Below are 16837 nucleotides of genomic sequence, written 5' to 3'. Positions count from 1 at the left end.
CCGGCTCCCCCTCACCCCACCCCTTGCGCTGAGTGGCCCCGCCCCGTCCTCTCCGCGCTTCTTTTCGCGCCGCGGGTCGAGCCGAAGGTGCGCGCGAGCCGGGGACCGCGGAGACCGCCGAGACCGCGAAGACTGCGGAGACTGCGGGGCTCCCGGGACTAGGTGAGAGCTCGAAGCTTGAGGCCGTGGGGGAAGGTTCCGGGGTTTCCCGGCTGGCCGGACCCCCTTGCCGGGCGAAGGAAATGGAGGAGGACGGGCCTTGGGAGGGCATCGGGTGCACGAGCTAGGGGGGGCCCTTCCCTCGGAGCCTATGGGCCGGGACCGGGAGCGCGCACACACACAAACGGCACGTACACTCTCACAGCTAGGCTTGGTAAAAGGGATTGCCAGCCCCACCCCATCCCGAGACCCTTCTCTTTCTTGGGAAACCTGTTTGAAAGACCCTGAGTCTCCAGATCCCCTTCCCAGGATTAGGCACATTTGGTCCCTTGCCACCACCCGGTACCTCTTCTCTCCTGAGAACGCCCTCCTTCCCGTCACTGCAGAAGAGAGGAACTCTAAGTACCAAAGGCCATTCTCCTCCCCAGATTAATAAAACAGGCCACTCCGACTCCCCTCTTCCTGACATCCTCCCTGTCACTCATTCTCTAAGCCCTCACGGACCCCAACCTCTTCCCCTTGGATCTCAAGAAACGGGGCTCCCCACTCAGCCTTTGAAGACTGAAAGGCTGGAACCAGGTAGGAAGGGAACAGCCTAGGGGAGGCCCGGTCCGAGGCGCCCCGCAGCAGTTCCCTTCTTCCAGCACGAGAAACCACCCCTCCCCGCCCCAGCTGGAACGTTGGGGTGGCCGTTTGCCCCGGTTAGGGTGGGAGAGGCCAGGACGTTTGTTTTGGGGATTTGGAAGGGGAGGGACGGGTTGGCTGGCGTTCGCGGTGCTCAGCTAGGGAGGTGGGGAAGAGGCCCAGCAATTGGCAGCAGAGGGCCTAAATCTTGTATCAAGAGACTTCTCTGGGCCTGGGTAGGCCCTTCCGAGGGGTGAGTGACTTAGAGGGTCTGGGCATTGGCAGCCGGGTGGGTGGGTTTGGCGGCCGTGGTTGATGGCATCGTCCCACATTCACCGCCCTCGCGCTCCCCAAACCTGTCCGGGTGGCACTTGGGCTTCACAGGCCCCCTGAGACCTGTCAGGAGAGCTGGGTTTGTTTCTACCCGCTGCAGAGATGAGATTAGGGTTGCTGAACGCTGGAAACAGCCTAAATTCAAGATCTGTGCCTGCGGCAGTTCCTCCGCAAATGCTGAGGCTTTCCTATTTTACCAAAAGGAATTTAGCAGAGGTCTTCTAGCTGTAGCGATTAAAATGCGTTTTATTTTGCATACTAGACTCTTGTGGATATTTGTAGATAATCCCTTCCCCAACCCCACCTCCCCGCCTCACCCCCCACCTCCTGCCCTGACCTCGCGTAATTAGGATATGAGATGTTCAGTTATGTTGGCTGCTGTGAGAGAAAGGGCTAGGAATTTGCATGACATGCCAGGAGGTCAGTCTAAGGGAGACTTGGAAAAGATGTCTCTACTCTGTCCAGCCCTCTGCGTGCTGCTCTGGGAAATATAAAAGAAGTAAAAATGTTGTATTTGTTGATATGAAAATCCCACAAAGGTCAGAAAAAGTTACATACCTAATTTAACGTGTTGCCTTATTTAAAAAAATTTTTTCAATTATTTGAGATTGGGACAGTCTGGGAAATTCCAGGCTTTTTGATCCTAGAGTGTAATTGTGGCAAATTCTGTCCCTGAGGTACCTGTCTGTCTTGTAAGAGGGAAGAGGCACAAGAGTAATATTATTAAAAGTGTTAATTATTGTTAAAATATTAAAATTATTACACAGGCGTAATCATGTTTTATGGCACAGTGCAGCTGGGAGCCAACCTGTAGAGTGTGGGTTGTAAATATGTGAGAGAAATTGTTCAAGGTCTCAGTTGTTTGAGAAAGGCTTTATAGAGAAAATAAAAAGAGAAGTTGTACTTCATCCTATTTAGCTTTCTTGCTTTGTGCATATTGTTTTATTGCTTTCTTTTGTTATGTTTTATAGAATTTTGTCAGGCTAAAAAATAAACATAAGTTCTCAGATAATACTGCCAACATTTTATTGTATGACCTTTTAGATCTTTTACTATGCAATAAAAATATATATGTTAGAAAATGGGATTATTTTATAATCTGTTTCTTCACTATGGACATCTTTTCATATCACTAGGTAGCCAAGTATAGTTTAAATTACTGCATGACACTCCATTGTATGAAGTTATCATTACTTAACGAGTTCCCTACTAATGGATAATTGGCTTCTTTTCTATGGTTTGCTATTTACTATAACCAGAGATGGTATGCACATCCTTCTGGTACATTTAAATATATCTGTCTGTCTGCTTATTTCCTTCAGGTTCCTGTAAAATCAATTGCTTGCTCAAAGGACATGCGATTTGAAAGTCTGGTAGATATTGCCAAGTTACCCTCTATCTAGATGTCTGTCATCTATGTTGAGGATAGTAGAAGCTCTCCTTGAAACAAATGAATGGAGACCATTAATGGTTTAAGAAACTTCTTTTGTTTCCTCCAGCAACAGCAAGAGACAGGGTGACATGAGAGGTTTGGCTGTACCCTACTCTGGTGAGCTCCTTGGTGGAAGAATCATTACGCAAGGAAACTGAATTGGGTTTCAGGATGGCAAAAGAGGAGCCCCCAAGTACCTCAAAGGACCTGCAGGAGCTGCAGAGGAAGCTGTCTTTGCTGATAGAGTCGGTGCAGAACCACTCGAAGGTAGGTTACCACTCACTAAGTATAATGGAAAATTCCAAAATGACTAGCTTAAACAAGATATAAAGTTATTACTCTCAAGTAGAAGAAATTGAAAGGCATGTCAGGAATCTTTCTAGCTTACCTCCCTGCTGTTTCTAAACCGTGACTCTCAACCTCATTATCCAAAATGGCTGGTAAAGTTTCAGCCATTGGATCTATGTTCTAGACAGAAGAATGGAGGAGAGGGGAAAGAAAGACTCACCATCGTAACACTTCCAATTACATCTCATATGCCAAAATTTAGTCACATGGTCATATCTAGCTGCAAATGTAGTCCTTTAGCTGGAATTAGTGAGGTGATTCTCATTCTCTGCCACAGATATCATCCTTTTTCTGTTTTATTGTTAATTTGTGCTCATCTTTTATCCTGAAATGCAGTGCCAGAATCTAAGATTTGAATGCAGCATTCCCCTGAAGTCTCATAGAAATATGACATGAGCCACACATGTAATTTAAAATTTTCTAGTAGCCACATTTAGAAAGTAAAAAGAAACAGATTAAATAGATTTTAACAATGTATTTCATTTAACCCAATATATTTAGAATATTATCATTTCAACAAGTAATCATTATAGAAATTATTAATGAGAAGAATTGAGATGTTTTGCATTATTTTGGTATTAAATCTTCAAAATCCAATATGTATTTTCTACTTACAGGCCATTTCAGTTCCAACTTAGCCACTTTTCAGGTGTTCAGTAGCTACTTGGTGGCAATGGGACTTGAGACAGTATATTCTGCTTTCTTGCATGTTCAGTTTTATTGCTTTCTTTTAGATGCCTTTCAGCATTTTGTCCAGAGGGGAAAAAAACACCGGCTCTTATTATCTTAGTGATAATGTTAATAGTATTTTGCTGTAAGTCCTTTAGATGTTTTCCAATGCAGTCTACCCATAAAGATACAATTGTTAATGTTAATGTAACAAAATGAAGTGTTTTGTGTGCTATTTTTTTGCACTGGACAGCATAGTTCCACTAGTGTCTGAGAAGTCAGCACTTTGCAGTCTGAAACGATACTCTGCAGAGACCTTTTCTGGACCCATTCCAGAATGGTTCTGGCACTTTCTGTGGATCTACCAAGCTATTTTTAAATAGGGCAGGCACGCTTCTAGTCAACAGACTGAGCCTCTTGTTACTAAAAGTTAGCTCAGTAGAAAAGGCCCTCATGCCTGTCCCAGGCTGGTTATCATATTAATTAACATCAACTAAGTACTTACTATGTGCCGAGCATTGTGTTAGGCATTTGGCATGCCTTAGTTTATTTAATTTTCACATCTGCCTTCTGAGGTAGGTATATGAGAATGTCAGAACTCTGGCTTCTTGGTATTTCTTCACTCCATCTTCTCACTCCATCTCCTCAGCTGTATTCCTAGGAACAGGTTTGAGCTGTTCAGGCTAACTGACTCCCAGAATGAGGAGACAAATGATCATTTGGCTAAGTCCTGATGTCCTTCAGAAAGTTCTGAGGTACAGGACTATTTAAAATTTTTTTTGCTAATTAACAACTCAATAGAGTGATAGTGAATGAAAAATGAAAGCCAGTTATCTATAAACCCATCATTGATGAATTCAGTGGTGGTGATGATTATTCTAATTGTAACTATGCCTTTTTGGTGTGTAAGTTTTACGTATAGTGGTTGTAATCCTGGCAGTTGTGGGTCTGTATTTTCATATTTGCTTGGTATTATATATTGTTCTCTTTCCATATTGAGGTGTAGGTCTTCAGAATGATTACTTTTATGGGCAGTACCGCCTTCTATCAGACTGACATAACCATTATTTACTTAGCCATCTGCTTCTCTCTGAGACATGTAAACGATTTCTTTCACCAGATAATTTTTACCCTCTCCTCAGACGTTAATAAGCCCTTTGAACTCCAGTAAGAATAGATCGGTTTCCAGATGGAGGATGTGTGGAAGAATTCCATCATCTCTCCCAGGAATTCCTTGGAATGCTTGGTCAAGTCACTTTTAGATAGAGACAGAATCCTGCTCAAAGTAGCCTAAGCAAACAAAACAGATGGGAGCTGCCAGGACTTTCTGGGGAAATGTAAGGCTATCTTAGAAGCCAAGGGCAGGAAGTGAAGCACAGTGGAGCTTTAGGTGGGATTAGAACCAGGGTTTGGAAGGTCACTGGTGTCATAGGTAACTTCAGTGCATTTTCTTGGGCCATGTAGCTTCTCATCTGAGCTTTTCCTTGCATATCCTCCTCAATTCTCTATCTCTATTGCTTAGCTTCCTTGGCTTTTCCATTCCTGTGGGCAAACATGACTGTCCACACCTGCTTTCCAGCTGAAGCTCTGTAAGGGACATCTGGGTTGCATTCCCTGTGCCACATTCCTGGGAGCTGTACTCTTGTGGACCCCGTCTTCTCTGGCCAGGCAGGTAGCAGCTGGGGCAGGGCATTTCATTGATAAAACCATAGCCGCTTTCAGAGGAGAAAGAGAAGCATGAGCTGGGCAGATACTCACTGATGGTATGTGAACTATCTGTGACAAAAACAGTCTTACTCCCGTACTAGACCTTTACTGCCACAGAAGGATGGTTTTGAACTGTACCCTAGCCCCTGCATGCCAACACTGAATCACACACCTGTGGGCACCTAGGGACAGTAATCTGGAAGAAACCCTCACACAGCACCCTTGACCCATCATTATCAGTGTTTTTTAATGATCTTTGACCCTTCTGGCCTTATTCCTCTGAGGGCACCGTGGGGCAGGGATCCTGAATTGCCTTTTGTATCCTGACACCAGGAAATCTGCCTGTGTCCTGAACAGTCACAGATGGAGACTCCAGGCCCTCAGATATGCCCCTACTTTAGAACCTCCCGTACTTAAAAATAAATGACTTTATATCTAGTGGCTTGTCCTCTTTGAATCTCCATTTCGTCTTCTGTAAAATGAGACTGCCAGGCTTATAGGTTTGCTGTGAGGATGTAGTTGAGATGCTGTTGATGAAGTCTTTAGCACAGAGCCGGGTACATAGTAGTGTAGCCTGGCCCTCCTGGGTCCTTTGGTGGAGCACTGTGCTTGTGAAATCTAGGTTGGGATGGCAAGTTGCAGTGTATGTTACTAAACAATAAGCTCTCCCACTTTCCATCCTCCCGTTGTAGCCTCCTTTGTTGTTGTGAGAATGAAAAGTTAATTGCTGAGTTAGATTGTCCTTACTCCCTAATGTCACAGCATTGTTGTCCAGGGAGTTCCCCAAAATTGTACTTCTTCAGTCCTCAGCCTGGCACGTGCATTTATGAAATGTCATTAGGATGTTGAAGGAAATTGCTGGAGTGAAGGGTGGGATGGCAGGAATAGGGCTTCTCTCGAATATACAGTCAGCATTCCACAACTGCTTATTGGATGAATAAATTGTGGGTGGCCCTGTAATTAGCCCTAAGAGCAATTAGGCAACATGCAGTGAATGATTGCTAACAAAGCTCATGTTTCTAAAGTCCCGGCTATGAGCCAGACTCTGCGTTAAGCATTTTACATGAACTTACATGAACTTGATCCTCATGACAACCCACTTGGGTTTTTAAAGATGAGAAAAATCACCCTGAGGTCATATCCCTTGTCAGCAGAGAGGCAAGAAGTCAAACCCTGGCTGGGAGACCCCAGAATCAGAAACCATGTACTTTTACCCAGTATAATCTCTTTGAGGACTGTATGTTAAGGGAATACTCCAAAAGGGGAAAAAGGGGTACTTTTTTTCTCAAAAAATAATTGTCTTAGTCATGGAGGCTTCCAGGCCAGCTGTGATTTTTTTTTTTTTAACTTTTTTTATTGTGTAGTATACATATATACAAAGAGAGAAAAAAGCAATAGTTTCAAAGCACTCTTCAACAAGTAGTTATAGGACAGATCCCAGAGTTTGTCATGGGCTACCATTCCATCATCTCATATTTTTCCTTCTAGCTGCTCCAGAACATTGGAGGCTAGAAGGAATAAATATTTTTTTTATCATCACAATTGACTTTTTTTTCTTTTTTGTGAAAGTAGCATATATACAGAAAAGCAATAAATCTCAAAGTACATTGCAACAATTAGTTGTAGAACAGATTTCAGAGTTTGGTTTGGGTTATAATTCCACAATTTAAGTTTTTACCTCTAGCTGCTCTAAGATATTGGTGACTAAAAGAGTTATCAGTTTAATGATTCAGCAATCATACTAGTTTGTTAAATCCTATCTTCTCTGTGTAACTCCACCATCACCTCTGATCTTTCTCCCACTCTTTAGGGGTATTGGGTCTATGCCCATTCTAACTTTTTCATGTTGGGAGGGGTTGTCAATAATATGGGGTAGGGAGATGGATCTAGCTGATATTCTGGAGAGGCTGGCTCCTCTAGGGTTCAGGGCTTATCTGGTCCAGGGACACATCTGGAGTTTGCAGGTTTCTGGAATGTTACCCTAGTGCATGTAACTTTGTAGAATCTTATATATTGCCCTAGGTGTTCTTTAGGATTGACTGGGATGGTTTTGGTTGGGGTTTGGCAAGTTATGATAGGTAGCAATGTCTAACTGAAGCTTGCATAAGAGTGACCTCCAGAGTAGCCTCTTGACTCTGTTTGAACTCTCTCAGCCACTGATACTTATTTGTTACATTTCTTTTCCCCCTTTTGGTCAGGAAGGCATTGTTGATCCCATGGTGCCAGGGCTAGACTCATCCCTGGGGTCATCTCCCACACTGCCAGGGAGACTTTCACCCCTGGATGTCATGTCCCATGTAGGGAGATGGGCAATGATTTCGCTTGCAGAGTTGGGCTTAGAGAGATTGAGGTCACATCTAAGCAACAAAAGTGGTCCTTGAGAAGTAATTCTTAGGCATACCTATAGGTAAGCTAAGGTTCTCCACTAAATATATAAGCTTCACAAGAACAAGTCTCAAGATCAAGGGCTTGGCCTATTGATTTGGGTATCCCTAATATTTGACCCAGTATCAAGGATTTCCCCAGTGGTAAAGTTTAATAGTTCATATTTTTTCTCCCAACCCTCAAGACACTTTGCCAATACTTTTTTATTATCTGCTTAGTATATTCTAGGTTGTATCTAAACATTACATTAAGCTATACAGAATTAAAGGCTCTCATTTTTATCCTGGGGTCCCTATGTTTGTATTATTTAAATGAGCTATCCAGACAAGTTGTGTTATATTATGTGCTACAGAAAATTTAGTTTCTAGACAAAATAAATGTTTCTTCCTTTGGTCTCAAAGAGTAGGTGAGGTTCTACAGTATAGACAATGTTTTCCTTACCCCTGTGTTCTGAATTAAGGGGCACGTATTTAAAATAATATGGAGCAATTAAGCAAATCAGTACCTATAAATACAGAGTCCCCTTGGGTGGCTGTGAAAAAAGTAATGCACTTTGTAGCTACATGAGAACTTGTGTATGTATCATAGACAATATAGAATGTACACACCGATATTCAGCTGAGTAAAACGTATCTTACAAGGAATGGAGGTAAATTTAGGATTTTCAACTTTCAACAAAAGTACATATAATTTTATTTTGCTGGCTGCCTTTTTCCGTCTGTAGTGGTGTATGTAATGATTGAGAAAGAAAAGAAGAGACCATCAGGAGAAAATATCCTGCATACACACCATTGTAGAGGACAGTGTGGTATTATGTGTAGTTTGTGGGCTCTAGGCCCAGAGAGCCTGAGATCAAACCCTGGCTCTGCCACTTGCTCATTTGCATGGATGTCGGCAAGTTATTTAACCTCTTTGTGCCTCAGTTTCCTTAGCTATAAAATGAGGATAATAATAACAGTGCCTACCTCACAGCATTGTAGGGTGAAATAAGCCGTGAAAGCACTTAAAACACGGCTTGGCACCTGAGTGTTTAATGAATGTTATCTCTGATCCTCCCCCTTCTAAGACAGACTGGCATGAACAGGGCTGCGCTTCCTGGGAGAAGATAGTTTCTGGGTTTAATCTGAATTTTAAAATTGCCTCTCTGTGTATTTGACTGACTTTTTATGTTTTGGTTGTACAGCACTGTGTCTAAGAGGCTAAAGAAAATGTAAACTCCTTAGCCTGGGGGTAGCACAAACTTGCCTTTTTTTTGCTGGATCCCAATACTAAACTGGCCCCAAGTCAGTGACTTTTCTTTTGTCATTCCACTTTCATCAGCTCCTCTTCCTCCTTCTCTGCCACTAGCCTAGACTTGTCCATCTGGATCTCTTGCCTGATTTCCTGCAGTTGCCTCTTGCACATGCCTGCCACATTGATCTTACCTAAAGTACACCTTTGATTATAGCATGGTTCTGCTCAAATTCCAGCAGTTGCTCCCTGTTCTTTTCCCGGATAAACTTAAATAAGGTCTACTCCATAGAAATATGCAAACCATATATATGCTTTAAAATTTTCTAGTATTCATATTAAAAAAAAACATGAAAAGAAACAGATGAAATTAATTTTAATAATATATTTTGTTTACTACAGTATAGCCAAATTACTATCAGTTCAACATGTAATCAATGTAAAACTATTAACAATAATTTATATTCTCTTCATACACTTAGAATACAATGTGGGTCAGATGCTAAATTCAGATCGAAGTATCTTTATCCCTCCCTCTTCAGCGTTCATGAATGGTACAGTTGAAAAAGAAGACTCAAGATCATCTCATTTGAAACATAAAAGCTTTTTGATAACTGAATCAACTATCAGTTTTCAATTTTAAATTAAATTTTAAAATCCAGCTCATCAGTCTCACTGGCCCCATCTCAAGTGCTCACTGGCTATGTATGACTAGTGGCTGCTGAGCAGGCAGCATAGGCAGAAACTCTAGAGCCTGCGTCCTGTGTGTTCCAGCCTCATCTGCTGTCTCCCTTGCTGGCAAGCTCACTGTACACTGCTGCCTCCCTTATCTTGAGTGCCTACCCACTCCTTCCATTGTAAAGATCAGAGAGATCAGTTCAGTCTATCCAAGGACACATAGAAGCTTTCCAGGGACAAACTTGAGCTGAGAAGAAACCAGACCTGAGACTCCGTGTGGCCTCTCTGTGGCCTTCTGCCTCTCTCTCTCACCTTTGGCATCCCTCATTTAGGAACATCTCACCATGCTCTGATAATTGAGTGTCCAAGCTAGGCAGCCCTAGCTCAGAGGTGATTCCTGCTCCAGTCACATCTAGCTAGCCAGAGAAACTGAATACCCAAGTCTTCAGCTTTTTTTGTGAGAATGAAATAGCAGGAGCAGTGTAGCTCATGGGCATTGTGCCATTTTGTGACAGAGCAGCAAGTGATATTTGTCCTACCTCGGGATTTCTGGGAAGTCCAAGACAGTTGCCTGTGGCTTCTCCTTGGGACAGGCTTTTCTATTTAAGCCAGGCCAGCCCTGCTGGAGACTTAACTGTGGAAGCCTCTGCTGTAAAGTAGGTTGCAAATTGTATGCAAAGATACCTCTGTGCAAACATATGTTGAGGATGTCTTCTGAGAGGGACTGTGTTAAACTATAGAGCCGTGGCTGGTTCTGTCCTCCTTTCCAAGACCTGTGGTTGGGTGGGGCCCTCAAACTTGCCACCTATCCACAGCCACCTGGGGTTATTGACAGAGTGACTCGTGTCTTGGAAAGTCTTATTGTGGTGGCTTCCTTCATATGAGCCTTTCGACTTTAAAACCTCCGGTTTTATTTCTCTCAGCTTGGGCTGATGCCTTCTACCTGGGATGCACGACCTTGGCTGAGTTTGCCCAAAGGTGATGCAGAGATTTTGACAGACTTTGTCTTGACTCTTTCTTCTTTGCCCACAGGTGGTTGCCTTTCTGAAGTCTCCGGTGGGTCAGTACCTGGACAGGCATCCTTTTCTGGCCCTCACCTCCCTGGTTTTCATTGCCATGTCTGTTGTTCCCGTTGGGTCCTTTGTGCTCCTCGTCTTGCTTACAACCCTGGCTGCGTTTGTGGGAGTCATATTATTGGAAGGTACCCTGCTTAGTTATTTCACCCCTTTGGAAGATGACCCGGTTGGGAGGACAGTATTTATCAGGCATCTGCTACTCTTGTTAAAGGTTCCCATTCTGGTCAAAATCACATCCCCCAAGGCAACTTGTCAGAGTAGGTTAAAAATGGCCCCTAAAGTCTGGCCTTGCATCCAGTCTCTACCACTGTGATCTTGGACAAGTTTTGTACCCTCTCTGAGCCTCAAATTCATCGTATGTAAAATGGGGAGATAATGGTGTTTACATCAAAGGTTTGTTATAAGGATTGAAGCCAAAAGTTCCATAAAGTTCTCAGAACTGTGCCTGCCATAAACTGTCAATATATGCCAACTATTATTATTAAACACAGCAGCTGTTCCTGCCACAGCTGGTTATTGAACGTCTATTGCATGCTCAGTATCTTGCTAGGTGCTGAGGCTCCACCTTCTTCACCTTCCCCCCTAAAGTCCTACTGCCAACTGTCAGCTTCTCCCGGTGTTGCTAAGATAAAATTCCTGAGAAAGCAGATCCCATGGTCTCAGTTTACCTTTTCACATCAAATCATAAACTGCAGAATACTGGTCAAAGAGATGGTAGCCCTCAAGTCCGGTGATCTCTTCTGGTCCATTCCATGGCTTCCCGTGGAATTGCCAGGGTTGTTTTCCTTTCCAGGGCACTGTGGACAAGGCAGTTTATATTTGAAGGAGTAAGAAGGTGGGCATGGTAGGCAAATGGGTCTAAATTTAGCCTGCAAAGTGGTTGTTCAGTAAATATTGATGGATAGAAGGGTGAATGAATGAATGGGTAGAGAATGAATGAGTACTATAACAGAAGTAAATTTAGAGAGAATGTAGGGAGCCGCTAGATTTTGGTGGTACTAGAAAAGCTTTACAGGAGAGGGGCTCTTAAAAGTGTTCAACCCTTTTTCTCAGGTGAGTAAGGAAGGGTTTTCTGCAGGGGGAACAGCATGTGCGAAAGCTTTTAGAGCAGTAGTTCTCAAAGGCAAGTGTGCATAACTCTCACCTGTTTTTGAACATACAGATTCCCGGGCTTCATCCAGAGATTTCTCTTCAGTAGTTCTAGACTGGGGCCCAAGAATCTGAATTTATTATTATTATTATTATGTTGGCTTTTAGATACGGGAATTTAATAAGTTGCTAGTTTATGTTCTAAGGCCAAGAAAGTGTCCCAATTAAAGCAAGTCTATAATCTTCAAATTAAGGTACCAACTAGAGGTCACCATCACTCAAGAAAGGCTGATAAAATTCAGGGTTTCTTTCTCAACTGGAAAGGCACGTGGCAAACATGGTGAAGTCTGCAAGCTTTCTATCCAGACCTCTTGTTTTATGAAGCTGTCCTGGGGGGGCATATTCCTTCTTCATCTCCAGAGGCCTCTGGTTGCATGGGCTCTGGCTTTTGTCATTCTCTCATCAGAATTTGAATTTTTAACAGATCTTCCTGGTGCATCTGATTCTGATACAAGTGGCGCCATACTTGGAAAAACACTGATTTAAGACATTTTAAATGGAAATCTTCATGGAAAGGCAGAGCATCTGTACTCCCTGCCTTCCAAGGGGCCATCTCTGAACTCATCAGTGCAGCCACAGGGATAGAGTACTCTGTTTGGCAAGGTCTAGGCTATGGAACCACTCCAAAAGCAAGGGGAGGAATATTTGCCATGGCATAATTGCATGTTATCAGGTGTCCATTGGAAAGAGGGCTTTGTTATGAGAGAGGCTAAGGAAAGCATGCTGGGCAGACAGAAACTACCACCAACTGTTACACACCCAGTGACTCATTTAATTGTCATATTAACACTTTATGGAAGTTACTATTGTACACTTTTCATAGATGAGTTATACTTTGGCTCTAAGAAGCCCAAGTCAAACAATAAGTGACTTAATTCAGATTCAGACTCAGATGTGTCTACTGTGAAATTCCATGCTCTTTCCATTGTACCTTTTCCAGTTTTTCCCCCCACAGATCCCACATTATGCAAAATGCCTTTTCCCTGCATGTGGTGGATGGTAGCTCATTAATGATTTAGATTTTGCTTCATTTAGCCTAGATAGCCTTTATACCTATAGCCTGTAGGTAAGGGTAAATTGTAGTTCTCATTAGTCAGTTTGAAACATTGGAGATAATTTACATTCCCCATTCCTGTCTTTGCTGACTCCTCCTGGAGAATTTGATTGGAAGTACATCCCTGACCTTGAAGATGAGGGGGTCTCAAACTCAAATTACCTTTGGGTCAGACCGGTAACAAAAATGAGCACAGGAGGCCAAGAAGAATTGGGAATGGTAGAGACCAGAGGACGCAGGAGGCCATCCATTTGTCATGCAGTGCTGCCCACTGTGGTGGCCCAGTCACTTCCCTTTAAGTCATGTTGGAATTTTTAATGGGAAAATTCCTCACTTAAAAAATCAGAGTTAGCTATGTTACTTTAAACATACTGGCCCAGGGTCTGCGCTTTTTGGCCTTAGCTGAACGTTTTAGACATTAGCTGAACATGTCTCCTAACCGTGATCTGCTTCTAGGGCTGGTCATTTCTGTGGGCGGCCTCTCACTGCTTTGTGTCCTCTGTGGCCTGGGCTTCGTATCACTCGCCGTATCGGGGACAATCATCGTGTCCTATGTGGTGGTCTCCAGCCTCATCAACTACTGGTATTCTCCCAGGTAAATACATGTAATGGGATAATTTAATCTTTACCAGTTGGGGGGATTTTCACAAACAGTGCCCTAATGCACTGAGGTCCCAAAGCAAAGTTTTGAGAGGCCAATGTTGCTCATAGTTCCCCATATGTGTCAGAAATCAAATGGGAATTTCTAGTGCAGTTTCAGATGAAAACTGTTGTTACCACCAAGCATCAAACACTAATTCATTTTGTGGCCATGGCAACACTATGAGGCAGTTACTATTGCTTCCTTTTCTAAGATGTTCATTTAATTTACAAAAACTCAAAGTTGGATTTGTGGGAGGAGAGCCAAGGTGGGGGGAAATGACCCACTGTTGTACTCAACCTGTGTGTACCCCAGAATGGTGCAGGAGCTGTGAATCTGCCGCTCCCCACTCTGTCTGGATCCCCTGTGCTCTTCAAAGTGTACATACCTCAGCAGACTGTACACGAGCCTAGTGTTTGAATACGTGAATCTTGTCCCTTCATTCAGGGTCTCAACCGAAGGAACAGTGATCTATTTCAAGGGAGACAGCGTGTTGGTCCATAATGGGCCAACTTCCTGTGGGATTTTCAAGGGTGATTTTATTTTTGCTTGTTTTTTTGCCCCATGTGTTGGTCTTAGAAGCTAAGTCTAAAATAGGATGGAGCTCCACCATGCTTCATCCAAAGCTCTTGCTAGATTGATGATAGTGGCAGTTACCCATTGAGCACTTGCTGTGTGCCAGGGACTCTGTTAAGCTCTGCCCCGGCCTTGTCTCATGTAATCCTCATTACCACCTTCTGACACAGTCCTAGCCCCATTTTGTGATAGGGAAAATGAAGCCCAGGTCCCACAGTTATATGTGGCAAAGAAGGGACCTAAATCCTAGTCAGCCAACTTCAAAACCCTCTTAACCAAAATATAAAGTGACTTTCTAAAATAGGGGTTGACAATACCTGGGAAGGTCCATATAGAAAATATTTTAGACTTTGTGGACCATGTGATCTCTTTTGCAGCTACTCAACCTTGCTGTAGTGTGCTAGCCGCTTAGACAATAAGCAAATGAATGGTTGTGATTGTTTTCCAATAAAACTTTATTTACAAAAAACAAGTACTGGGCTGGATTTGGAATAAGGGCCAAAACTCATCTTCAGTCTACTGTCTGCCCCACTCCTCCCAGCCGAGACATTCAGACCCATTATTTTCTCTAGGGCATCAGTTCTCAAACTTTCTGTTCTCAAAATCCCTCAAGACCCGTTTAACATCCTTCAGAATTATTGAGGCTTCCAAAGAGCTATTGTTTATGCCAGTTCAATCTATCAGTAATTACTCTATTAGAAAATATAACAGAAATTTAAAATACAGTGATTTATTTATTGAAAAAGAAGAGTAGTACATGTTGATATGTACTTTTCATATTTTCAATATGAAATAAAATCAGGGACAGGAGCAAGTGGCATTGTTTTACATCTTGTAAATCTCTTTACTGTCTATCTGCCTTAATAGAAGACAGCTGGATTCTCATTTGTGTGTCTGCATTCATTCTGCTGTGATATGTTGGTTTGGTTGAAGTATTTGAAGAAGACCCAGCCTCACAAATGAGTGCTTGGAAAAGGGAGGAAACTTTTTGAGATGACTGAATATTCTTCTTTGATAAGTAATAGTTTCCTAAAGGTTAATTGAAATGTGAAATTTTTGTCCTCTGCTATGTTAAGATCTGTCTTATAGTTTGAATGGCTCTTTACCATGCATAATTTTGTAAATTTATGTCTTGGTCATTTGAAAAATATGCTGTGAAAAACTTTATTGCTCTTGTTTGAGAGAAGGAAAGTGAAAAAGGCATATATTGTGTTGTATTAGTATGAACAGAGTTGTTACCTAAGAACTACTATACTTGTTCTTTAAAACTTAGATAACGCTCAAGTCAAATGATTGAAAGTGTAGTGGAAGGGAAAAAGAGGAACTATCTGGTTTATTCCATGATGTGAATGGGAGTTTGACCCTAGCAAAATGATAAGCTATCCTTATGAAAATCAGCTAAACAGTCTTTTGAAGAAATATATTGACTTGCCTTCTAGATCAAGTCATCTCTGAAGATTGAAAGCCATGCTGTTTTTTCATGAAGACAGACATCCCAGGGCCTCTAGTCTGTGCTGAAGGTGTTGGTGTCAGTGTGTTTGAAATTCAAAGATAACCCACAAATGCAATTTGGTTAATGTTAATAGTGCTACCTCCCCTCTCATTGCTGTCTGAAATCTATGATCATCCCAGACCAAGACTCTTTCTCTTCCTTTCTCCCACTTCCTTGACTAAAGGTGTCAAGAAACAGTCAACTGGAATCAGAAGATTGGGTCTGAAACGCAGCTTGGCCATTTTTTCTTTTTAGCTGTATGCTCTTGAACAGGTTGCTAGACTTTTCCAGGCCTCAGTTTTTCTCAGTTGGTAACATAAGACTATTACCTTTTCCACTGGGTTGTTGTAAGGACACAGACAACAATTGGGAAAAATGCAATTCGCTGATTTAACTAGAACAGGAAAGGGGCCACCATCCCTACGTCTAACTTGGTCTAACTCAGTCATTTTAATCACTTGAGGCCTTGGTTTCCTCAGCTATAAAGTGGGCACAACCTCAAATGTGGTGTGGTTGCAAGAAGCAGCTAAAAATAGGCCAACAAAGAATGTCAGGTATTCAGCTCTTTAGGTGCTCAACATTGCTCTTTAAAGAGGCCCTAAGGCTAACCATCTCCTCTTGTTACCATACAGCCCACTGACACAACAAAATACTGGTGGCGACTGTCAGCTGGCTATGAAGTCTGCAGACTTTGAGGGACTCTACCAGGAATGACCAGCTGAATGGAACCAGAGTTGTTTTTTTTTACAAGCATCTCTAGAAAGCTGTTGTATTATGACACTGAAGAGCAGCTGGGTACTCAAGCCCTCCTTAGATGTGAACTGTGGCTTTTTTGCTTGTAGACTCCTTCGGTGGCCAGTTTGGCGATCTTGTTCTTGTGTGGATTGTGTGGGTTGACCCACCCTCACCTGGAGAACCAACTGAGAACTGCTGTGATGCTCAGGAGCTGCCCCGCCTCTCAACCCCGCACCCCACATGTGCAGACTTGACCTTGGCAGGGGCCGGGTCCTCTAGAGCCCTGTGACTTGGCCCCCAAAGCCTTATACCTTGTGTCCAAGGGCCCAATTTGGGCACCAGTACAGTATACTTTCTGTTTTAGAAATGAGGTAAGCCATTTATTTCTCCACCTATTTGTTGGAACAAGAGGTGGAAAAAATATCCAAAACAGAACAAGCTCTTCTGCATTATTAGCTTTTTCTCAGAAAGAACAGCAACATTTGGGAGCAAGAGCCTCTCAAAGTTGGAAAATCGGGTCAAAACTTAATTTTATGGCCAAGAGCACTTT

General features: G+C 42.8%; 2 protein-coding genes across 9 annotated transcripts in view; one reads left to right on the top strand and one right to left on the bottom strand.

Moving 5' to 3' along the window:
- DNAH3 (dynein axonemal heavy chain 3) overlaps positions 1–807 on the bottom strand; it is a 220557-nt gene extending 219750 nt beyond the window's left edge. Inside the window, exon 1 of the mRNA XM_077141603.1 lies at positions 670–807. The gene's annotated coding sequence lies outside the window, so the exon portion shown is untranslated. The remainder of the gene's footprint in view (positions 1–669) is intronic.
- Positions 29–16837, top strand: part of LDAF1 (lipid droplet assembly factor 1) — a 37333-nt gene continuing 20524 nt past the window's right edge. For 2 of the 8 annotated variants that reach the window (XR_013168029.1, XM_077141606.1), the window contains exons 1-4: positions 29–162; positions 2616–2815; positions 10598–10766; positions 13301–13439. Coding sequence is in view for 6 of the 8 variants with exons in the window: in XM_077141606.1 (XP_076997721.1) it covers positions 2720–2815; positions 10598–10766; positions 13301–13439 (404 nt within the window). In the remaining 2 variants the exon portion in view is untranslated. The other 6 variants (XR_013168030.1, XM_077141610.1, XM_077141609.1 and 3 more) reach the window with 6 other exon arrangements.

The sequence above is a fragment of the Tamandua tetradactyla genome, chromosome 23, assembly GCF_023851605.1.
Source record: "Tamandua tetradactyla isolate mTamTet1 chromosome 23, mTamTet1.pri, whole genome shotgun sequence".
Taxonomy (NCBI): Eukaryota; Metazoa; Chordata; class Mammalia; order Pilosa; family Myrmecophagidae; genus Tamandua; species Tamandua tetradactyla.
The sequence above is the reverse complement of the archived record's forward strand: the minus strand, read 5'-3'. Positions and strand labels throughout refer to the sequence as shown.